The 10,482-nt window shown below is 52.2% G+C and overlaps 1 protein-coding gene across 1 annotated transcript in view; it reads right to left on the reverse strand.

Annotated features, from left to right (window-relative positions):
* Nucleotides 1–5,457, reverse strand: part of Coro2a (coronin 2A) — a 28,395-nt gene extending 22,938 nt beyond the window's left edge. Inside the window, exons 1-2 of the mRNA XM_077797352.1 lie at nt 5,401–5,457; nt 2,692–2,892 (exon numbers count right to left, since the gene is read on the reverse strand). Coding sequence (XP_077653478.1) covers nt 2,692–2,892; nt 5,401–5,457 — 258 coding nt within the window. The remainder of the gene's footprint in view (nt 1–2,691; nt 2,893–5,400) is intronic.
* Nucleotides 5,458–10,482: the final 5,025 nt, after the last annotated feature.

The following is a 10,482-nucleotide window of genomic DNA, read 5'->3' on the forward strand; positions in this document are numbered from 1 at the left end:
ATACAAGTGCCCAGAGTGTAAGGTCCTGATGAACTGTTGGGAATAAACCACTGACCGGTCAACAGGAACCCTCCCTCTGGGTCAAGACAGGAGAACTCACTGGCACGGGGGACCCCCTACAAGACAGCTTCCAGTCACAACCTCTCCTCCCTCACGGGGCTTTTGTGACATTCTCTTCTTGCTTTTAAAAAAAATTTTACTAATTGATTATGCAGCCCTTACAGTGTAGTTGAACACAGGCTGTTTTCCATCTTAGGTAAACGGAATGGTACAGTTTGTAACTTGTTGGGCTTATTTCAATCTAGAGGAGAGGCACCTTGTTCTTTATGTGGCTTACACTTTGCTCCTTTTCAGGGTTGTGTACATTCAGTAGTTTGGGCCGACCACTACTCATTTATTCAATTCGTCAACATCCTGGTTTTTCTAGTTTTGCAATAATACGAACAATGCCCCTAGCCCATACTTCCAGTGCACTCGAGCACATTCCTACATGGTATATGCTTAAGGGTGGGATTTCTGGGTCATAAATATGTTTATTTTCCTTTTTAATTTAATTTAATCTTTTTCAAAACAGGCATGCCAATATACACACCCAGCAGAAGTATCTGGTAGTTTGTTTAATCAATCAATCAATCAATGAATTAAATTTTCTTTGTTGATCGACCTTTATTTTATTCATTTATTTATATGTGGTGCTGAGAATCGAACCCAGTGCCACACATGCTAGGCGAGTGCTCTGTCACTGAGCCACAACACCAGTCCTTCTGCTATTTTTCTTTAAGGAAAATTTTTGTTGCTCAATTTGTTTAAACATTTATAGAACTGTTCAGGCTTTCTATTTCTACTTGAATTAATATTGACAAGATATATATATATATATATATATATATATATATATATATATATATATATATATATATATATATATTTGTAGGAATTTGCCCATATTGTAAACATTTTCAGATTTATTGGCATAAAATTACTCATATTAGTATCTTCTTAGATTTTGGAACTCTGCTGCTATCTTGCTTTTTGGGTTCCTGATGTTATTTGTATCCTCTCTTTTATTCTTTCTTTGGATTTATTAAGTTGGATTTTTCTCCTAATCGTTTTTTTACCCCCCCTCAGTTGGAGGTTGAACCCAGAGGCGCTCTACCACTGAGCTACATCCTCAGTCCTTTTTTACTTTTTAAATCTTGAAGTAGTTGCACTAAGACTGGTCTTGAACTTGTGAGCCTCCTGCCTCAGCTTCAGGAGTAGCTGGGATTACAGGTGTGTGCCACCATACCTGGCCCGGAAGGAGAATTTAACACTCAGTGTGAATTGATTTCTAACTCAATTTCTTGTGATCATTAAACCTTGTCTGTTGTCTGGCCTGGGGGCAGATGCCTGTAGTCCAGGAGGATGAGGCAGAAGGATCCCAAGTCTGATCAGCTGGGGAAGTAGCCCAGTGGTACAGCCTTGGCTAGCAAGCACGAGTCCTGGGTTCCATCCCCAGTACCACACACACACAATCACACACACTCACACACACACAATCACACACACACACACACAAAGTTGGCAGCCAGCCTTAGCAACTTAATGAGACCCTGACTCAAAAATAAAAAAGGGTTGCATATGTAAACTAGATAGTACCGAGAACAAGGAAGAAGATGAAAACACCCTACCTAGAGGATTCTGATTTGCACTTATGACCCTAACTTCTGAAGTCCTTTGGAGGTCTAGGTCTGCGATTTCCCACTTCAGCTGACTGTCACTCATGGTGGCGCACCTGCACAGTGGTCTTGGTGAATTATTATTTCCCTGACTTCAATCTGCTTCTCCCTGAGAGGCTTCACACCTGTTTCTTTCTTTTTTTTTCTTTTTGGAACTGGACATTGAACTCAGAGGCACTTTACCACTGAGCTACATCCCCAGCTCTTTCTACTTTTTCTTTTTTTGAGACAGGGTCTCGCTAAGTTGCCAAAGCCCCAAACTTGCAATCCTCCTGCCTCAGCCTCCCGAGTTGCTGAGATTACAGGCGTGGGCCCCGGCGCTGGCTTCACACCTGCTCTGCTGTGCACCAGAAGCACTTCCAACCAGGGAGCCCTACCGTTCTGCCTTTAGGCCGAGACTCAGCATCGCTATCCTGAAAATATTTGCTATCAGAGGGATTCGTGTGAAGCATTGCTTTTGGGAGTGGGAAACAGTGAGCATCGGCAGGTGCAATCTATACTATCCACGCCCGCTCTGAGGACAGGCCTGATCTCGCTCTTGCTTCCTGCTTACCTCCTCATCCTGCCTGGATTCCTGCCTGACATTTGTTCTCTCTCTCTCTCATTTTGATTTTTGCAGGGAAAGATGACTTTGGAGATTTCCCCAATCTCATATGAGTCCAGCAAAGCACTAAAAGTTCTATTTTCCTCAGGGGTGGATTAATGCGCAGAACTGTTCTGCAGCGGGGAGAGGAGGTCCCAGGCCAGTTAGGCCAGATGATGGAAGCTGAAATCCCAGGAGAGGTATATTTTTCCCAAGAAGGAAACAAGGCTCAAAGAGGCAGAGTGACTCATCCAAGGCCACTCAACCAGGACTAGGCAGGGCTAGGACTGCACCCTCCTGTGGGCTACAACCTAGGCTCCTCCTGCTTTCTCTCTGCCGGCACTGCCTCCGGAGACCTGTCTGGGCTTCGGGGTGTCCAGGGGGCCTTACCTGGTGTAGGGGGATGACGAGGAAGGCCCCCCCGCCAGCACACTCAGTGACAACTGCGATGAAGTGGGGGTTCACAGCACAGAAGTGGTTGTCGTGAACGCTGCGGGTGATGGGCACCGAGTCGTAGCAGTTCTCCTTGCTGGCTGGTTTGCCAAAGACGTGGCGGAACTTGGAGCTCCGGTACTGGGGGTGCCATGACATCTGCAAGAGACAAAGGGGACAAAAGGCATGAGGCGCGGTGCCCTGGCGAAGGGACGCCTGGAGAGTCCACCCTGAGAATACCAGCAGCGCTCGGTTCTAGCTAGACAGTGACCTGCTAGGAAGAGGCCACGTGGGCGGGCCGTGACCGTGGTTGAGGGTGCATATCCGGTGAGACAGGGTGGGGTGGTGAACGGTCACCGCTGATCTGCTTGCCGATCACGGGGTTAAGGCTTCCATTTCTTTAAATGTGAACACAAACAGACAGAGAGGCCCCAGAGAACTCGCCACCCCATCGTCCAGCTCAACCGACTGACTCCAGTTCCAGCTCTTACCCACTGGATGGGCGTCTTAACCTGTGCAGTCTCAGTCTTCCTGTCTGTACAATGGGGTGACCAAAGCATCGGTCTCAGGTCTTGTCATGAGGGCTCAATCAGTGACCTATTTAGGTCCCGTGGCGCAGGGCAGATCCTTGACAGCAGCAGTTTACTACCACTTCAAGTCGAGAGTCCCTTATGCAAAGTGCCTGAGAACCCAAGGTTCTGGAATATGCGCCTGTCCATAATGAGATATCTTGGGGAGGGGACCCAACTCTAAACAGGAAATCCCGTTGTTTCATGTACACCTTATACACAAAGCCTGAAGGCGATTTCACACAATAGCTCTAGTGGGCCTGTGTCTTAACTCCAACGTGTCACATGGACTCTCCATTGGTGGCATCGTGTTGGTGCTCAAGTGTCTCAGATTTTGGAGCATTGCCGACTTTGGGTTTTGGGGTTGGGGATGCTTGACCTGTACCGTTATCCGGGCATCTTGAGCTCCTCTGCCCTTGTCCAGCCTGCGTTTGCTCACTCCGTATTTACTGAGTGTCACTGCGTCTGGGCCCTGTGCTGGGCACGGGGGGCTTGCAGGCAGCAGGCCAGAGCCCAGCCCTTCCAGCAGCCAAGAGTCCTGGGGGCGAGGCCGATGGGGGGGATCTGGGCCACTGGGACCTAGTGTGCTGTACCAGGGGTTTGTAATGGCAGGCAGGAGGACTTCCCAGAGGAAGTGACGGAGTTGGCCATGGAGGCAGGACAAGGGAGAGCTGGGGGAGGCGTCCCAGGCAGATGGAAGAGCCTGAGGCAAAGGTCTTGTGACAGCATCACACTTGGGAAGTTGGGGGAACTACCTGTGATTTAGCAAGATGAAGATATTCAAGGAAAAGTCTCTCTCTCTCTCTCTCTCTCTCTCTCTCTCTCTCACACACACACACACACACACACACACACACACACACACACTGGGCCCCGGCTCTCCTGAAGCTCAGCCACCTCCCTGCAGTTGGAAGCCACAGTATCTGAGTGCGTATCATGTCCCAGGCACCCTTCCAAGTGCTTCCCATGACTGAGCACGACTGGGTGCCACCCGGCTTCCCAGAGGCAGGCAGGAGGCAGGGAAGTAGGTCACCCAGCTAGGAAATGGTGCCGCCGCCCAGTGCCGGCGCCTCCCCAGTTCCCACAGTGGACTGGGACCCCACAGCATCCGTCTCACGCCAGCCCCTAAGGGGACCTGTCACCACCATTCCATTCGCAGCAGGAAGCTAAGTGGTCCCTTTGGAAAGGGAGCTGGTGGCCTTGATGGGTGAAGCAGCTGGTGGCCGACCAGTGCAAACCCAAACGCCCTTCTGCCCGGCCAGCCCTCCTCTCTCCTGCCAGGGTTCCCCCAGACCTGCCTCCAGGGGGGACCATTGCAGACGTGGGGGGCGAGGAGGCTCCAGCAAGGCCTGCCTTTCCCCCTGTCTGCGGGTGCTATGGACAAACCCTCCGTGTGGCACCTGGGCTCCGAGTCCCCCCCACCAGCCCCCAGCTCTGGTGGGGAGGTGCCTGGAGCCTGCAGGCTTCAGTGACTCAGCGATTCAGAGAGCAGGAGTCCCGCTTCCTTACAGGCAGGCACTTGTCCCAAGTGAGGGCTGTGGCGGCCCCTGGCCCTGGGACAGCCCGTCACAGCCACAGCTGCCTTCTCAGGAGGGGCACAGAGGAGGGGCAGTGTCTGTTCTGCTGCTGCCACCTCTGCGTGCCCAGCTGGCCCGGGGCCAGGGGATCAGGCTCCTGGGACTGGGGATTCCACGGGGTCCAACCTGGCATTGAGCTTATTTCTGAACACCTGGCGGTGTCATGACGGCTCTGGCCTGTCCCATACTTTACAACTCTCCTGCGAGGTAGGTGGGGGTGGTTGTCCCCATGTGACGACGGGAGAACTGAGGTGCAGGGGATGGAAATCAGGCTGGCTTGAGCCACGTGCTCCTCTGACACTGTGTGTTGGTGGCGGTGGGTGTGTGTGAGGGACAGGAGGGGACAGGTTTTCCTGCCTGTTCCCAAAGGCGCCTCTTCCCCACCCCGCCCCTGACATTACTGCAGGACAAGGGTTAGTGACAGGATGGCGGAAACTAACCCACACTGGGTGTGGCACACACCGGCAGAGTAGATTATTCATTAGCCTCCGTTTCAGGGCCTCGGGCGAGAGTGAAATTACCTGATTTGGTCTTTGAACTTGTGGGCTGGGTAGGAATCTGGAACTGCCGGCTACCATTGTCCCTTGGTCAATTTGCGGTGGCACTTCTAATATCTGAAGTACCCCCCCACCCTTCAGCTTTGACGGTGTAGGCCCCAAAGAACCTCCCTGCCAGGGCCTCCTGGGAGGTTCTGAGCCCCACTGTTAGGTCACAGGCCAGGTCATAGAGGGGGTGAGAACCATGTCACCCGGAGGCTTCAAAAAAGTTGGGCCGTCCCTTATGCAAAGCACTGGAGAACCCAAGTGTTTCAGAGTTTGGATTTTCTCAGCTTCTGGAATATGTGCGGGTCCACAATGAGATATCTTGGGGAGGGAGGGGACCCAACTCTAAACACGAAATCCTGTGGTTTCATGTACACCTTATACACAAAGCCTGGAGGTGATATCAAACAAAAGAGTTTCCGTTAGCAAGACCGCAGACCTCGGCTTGAGAGAGGTGGGCAGAGACCATGAATTGATAGAGCAAACGCCTAATTACACAGGCCCCTCACCTGGTCTCGGTCGTTGGCTGAATATTACCCCTCCTCGAGTTCATCCTGATCCTGACCTTCACCCCAAACTTGACGGCAAAGCTCCTTCCCCCCAAACTTGATGGCGACCCTCCTCTCTCCCCCAGAATTCTGAACAGAGCTGGGTGGTGGGGCACACGCCTCTAATCCCAGCGATTCTGGAGGCTGAGACGGGAGGATCGCAAATTCAAGGCCAGCCTTAGTTTTGCTTAAAAACCCTGGGCAATTTAGTGAGACCCTGTCTGAAAAAGGAAAGGCTGGGATGTAGCTCAGTGGTAAAGTGCCCTTGGGCTCAATCCCCAGCACCAAAAATGAAAATAGGATTCAGAAAGGGGCTCTGACTACTCAGACGTGGGCAAGGTGGCCGGCTCGGGTTGCCCGCCCTTGGGAGTCAAGGCCACCCTGCTGGGCGCCCAGGCCTCTGCCTCCCCCAGCTTCTCACAGAGCCTTCCTGTCTCCCCAGCAGGACGGACGCCCGTCTCGGCTGCCTCTCCTGGGTGAGGGCTTCATCCACAGTGTTCTCTGCCAACCTGGGGCCAGGCTCTGGTGTCAACCATAAATCCTGGGCACAGAGTGTCTTTATTTTGGCCACCCAGAGGCCAGTAACAGGTCTAAAGTGACACAGTAAAACCAGGGAGCTAGAAACAAGGGTCCCAGTCCACAGGGCTAGTTTCCCTCCTTCCTTCAAAGTGAATAAGGAGGCCGACCCCGTCCCTGTGAGCTGGGGTTGTGGATGGTTCCTGGAGAGCAGGACATTGCAGGACAACAGAGACGAGTTGGTCACTCCACCACATGTCACCACCCTGTTACATCCCCAAGAGCCCTAACTTTGAAAGCCTTGCCAATGAAAGAGAAAGTTCTAGAATTGGTTTCCTAAAGAGGCCAACATCTAGCTGGGCGTGGTGGCCCACGTCTGCAATCCCATGACTTGGGAGGTTGGGGCAGGAGGGTCACAAGTTCAAAGCCAGCCTGTGCAACTGAGTGAGACCCTGTCCTAAAATAAAAAGGGCTGGGATGTGGTGGAGGGCTGGCCTCGCATGCACCGAGCCCTGAGTCCAGCCCCAGCCTGTGAAACAAGACAAAACGGAAACGGACATCCTGAACCACAGATCAGAGCATTCCAAAGCCTAAATGCGCACGCAGGTTTGCACAGGGTGGACTCAATCATCGAGCCTCCAGGGTCAGCTGGGTCCTCATTCTGTGTCACGCCCTAGGCTGGGTGCAGGTCCGGAGGATCAGATGATCAATTCTGTCACTGCTGTCCACCTGTTGACCCCTCTCGGGGAAATGGCCAGGTGCAGGGAGAGATGGGATGGTGTGACCTGGAGGACTGGGGCCTTGGGTGGTTTGCCAGATTGGCACATCAGAATCATTTAAACGGCAACACTGGCGGTGGGGCCAGACCCAGCACTCCTGCAGCTTCCGGGGGATCCCAAGTGCATTAGGCTAAAGGAACAGAAACTTCTAAGGGAGCAATGGGGTGGCTCTGAAGGGGGAGGCCCCCTCGGGCTTCATCACGGGGCCACCCCTTAGAAGTGCAATGCTCAGTCCCCACAGCCGGGGCGGGGCAAGACCCTCCTGGGGCACTGACCACTCTGGGGTCATCTCTGAGCTGCAGCGTAATGGGTGGGTCGGGCTGGGAACACCTGAACCCAACGGCCAACCTTAGCATCACTGGAAGAGGTGACCTCCCGGGATGTGCCCCAGAGTGCGAAGCCCCACTGATGAAGTCTCTGCCGTGGCCACACACACAGGCACGGAGAAACGGCTCTAAGCACAAGGATGGGGTTGGCCAACTCAGGAAACCCCACCCATCGGGCTCAGGGATAGGGGCTGCCCTGCCTGTGCAAGCCCTGGGTTCCAGCACCAGCATCAAAAAAAAAAAATCCTTTCCATCAAATTCTGGTTAATAACATTACTTCAAAATGGGCCAAAGAGCTAAGCCTATAAAACTCTTAAAAACAGGGCAAAAGCTTGGAGACCGACTGGGGTATAGCTCAGAGGCTGGGCGTTTGCTGGGCATGTGCCAAGCCCTGGGCTGGACCCTCAGCACTGGAAGAACAGAAGCTTCAGGACCCTGGATCGGCCGTCATCTCCTAGATAGGACACTTAGGCACAGGCAGCAGCAGCAACAGAAGCAGACAAATTGGACTTCGTGTGAATTAGAAACTTCTGTGCATCAAGGACGTTATAAAAGAGTAAATTAGCATCAGATAGAATGGGAGGAAATATCTGCAAATAATGTTGGTTTTTTTTTTTCCTTTTTCTTTTTTGGTACTGGGGACTGAACCCGGGGGTATTTAACCATGGAGCCACATCTCCAGCCCCTTTTTATTTTTTATTTAGAGACAGGGTCATGCTGAGTTGCTGAAGGCCTCACTAAGTTACTGAGGCTGGCTTCAAACCTGCCATCCTCCTGCCTCAGCCTCCTGAGCTGCTGGGGATTACAGGCATGCACCATCACGCCTAGCCTGCAAACGACATTTCTGGTAAGGTATTAATAGGCAGACTAGACACAGCACTCCTAACACTCAACAACAAAAACCCAACAATCTGAAAAGGGCAAAGGACTGGAAGAGATATTTCTCCAAAGAAGATGCACTAATGACCACTAAGCATGAAATAAGCTCAAGGTCACTAATCATCAGAGAGAAGCAAATCAAAACCACAATGAGATGTGGCCACTCACACCCATTAGGACAGCTGCTGTCAAAAAAACACAAAGTCACGTGCATATCTTCGATGAAGATGTGCAGAAACTGCAACCCTTGGGCACTGTTGGTGGGAGCCTGGAACAGCAGAGCACTGTGGGAAGTAGCTGCTGCTTCCTCAAAACAACTAAGAATAACATGACCATAGGAGCCAGCAATTCCCCTCTGGGTGTTTTTTTTTTTTTTTTTTAAGTCCTGGGGATTGAACCCAGGGGTGCTTTACCACTCTGGCCCTTTTAATTCTTTGAGACAGGGTCTCACTAAGTTATTAAGGCTGGCCTCAAACTTGTGATCCTCCTCCCTCAGACTCATTAATATTACAGGCCTGCAACATCCCACCCCATAGAAATCAGGGTTTTGAAGAGCTGTCAGTATACCTGTGTTCATAACCGAATTATTGTACTATCTAAAAAGAGGAAGCAAACAGGTGTCCATCAAGGGGTGAAAGGGTAATTAAGCAAGAGCTAGAACAGACAGACAGTGGAATATTAATCAGCTGTGAAAAGGAAGGAGATTCCACAACGTGCCACAAGATGGACAGACCCTGAGGACATCATGCCAAGTGCAACAAACCAGTCGCAAAAAGACCAGCACTACTGAATCCCACTTCCATGAGGTAGTCAAAGTCACCGGGACAGACAGTGGAATGGTGGCCGGGGGACGGGGGCGGGAGGGGGGCGAATGGAGTTATGGCTGAATGGTTCAGAGCTTTCATTTTACAAGATGGGAAAGTTCTGGAGGGTGGGGTGACAGCTGCACAAGGTGAATGTCCCTGATGTCACTGAGCTGCACGCTCGGAATGGCCAACGTGAGGTGAGGCAGATGGCACCACAGCAACCAGTGTTTTAAAGAGAAGATGTGGGTCCCTCAACCGACGACGAGGGACGAAGAAAGGCCACAGGCCTGAAGAGACCGAGCAGATAAGAGTCCCGGCAACCAGCGCCACGATTGTGGACACTGAGGATCCTGAGGAACTGTCCCCTCCCAGGTGGGACAGCAGCACCAGGCTCTCTTAGTCAGCAGCCGGCCTCCCCGAGGTCCTGGGCGCCTGGATCGGGCTCGGGGAGCGCGTGGCAGGCACACGGCGTGGACGGGGGGTGGTCCCTCTGTCTCTGTGGAAAAGACTGAATCGAGGAAGAGGCAGGGACCCCAAGGTGGCCCGGGAGCCACAGCCTGACTGCGAGGGTTTACAGCCTGCTCTGTCCAACACGGAAGGTTCTAGACACGTGCCCTCCAAAGTGAAAACTAATTGAAATCACACGAGAGGCTGACTGCAGCTCCTTGGTCACATCGGCACGTTTCCCAGCACCCAGCAGCCCCATGGGGTCACGGGGTACAGCATGACCACGGTCCTCACTGCAGCAACTTCTGCTGGACAGCACTGGGTCACTTCCTGTCTCTGCCACATTCGGTGAGTTACTTAATGCCTGTTTCCTTACCAGGAACCTCAGGTGGGGTGATAAACCACAGAGAACCAACGCCGCTTTTATCACTTGCACGTGTTCAGAAGGTTCCACGTGAACTCCACCCTCACAGCAGCCCCACAAAGACCATCATCATCCCGCTTTGTTTTTTGGGTTTTTTTTTACAGATGAGGAAACTAGGGCACGGAGAGGTGAAGACGCTTGCCCACCATCAAACGTGAAGGCGAGCGGATCAGAGTCAGGACCCCACTTTCCCATAGGCTGTCCTAATGTCCTCCAAGGGAGGGAGGCTTGGCGCATACTTAGTGCTCAACACGTTAGCTAGCGAGGCTGTTTGTGGTCCTGGTGGTTACAGGACACTCAGATTAGATTTAGGACGTGACCGGTACAGTTATGTGC

The sequence above is a fragment of the Urocitellus parryii genome, chromosome 4 (assembly GCF_045843805.1).
Source record: "Urocitellus parryii isolate mUroPar1 chromosome 4, mUroPar1.hap1, whole genome shotgun sequence".
Classification (NCBI taxonomy): Eukaryota; Metazoa; Chordata; class Mammalia; order Rodentia; family Sciuridae; genus Urocitellus; species Urocitellus parryii.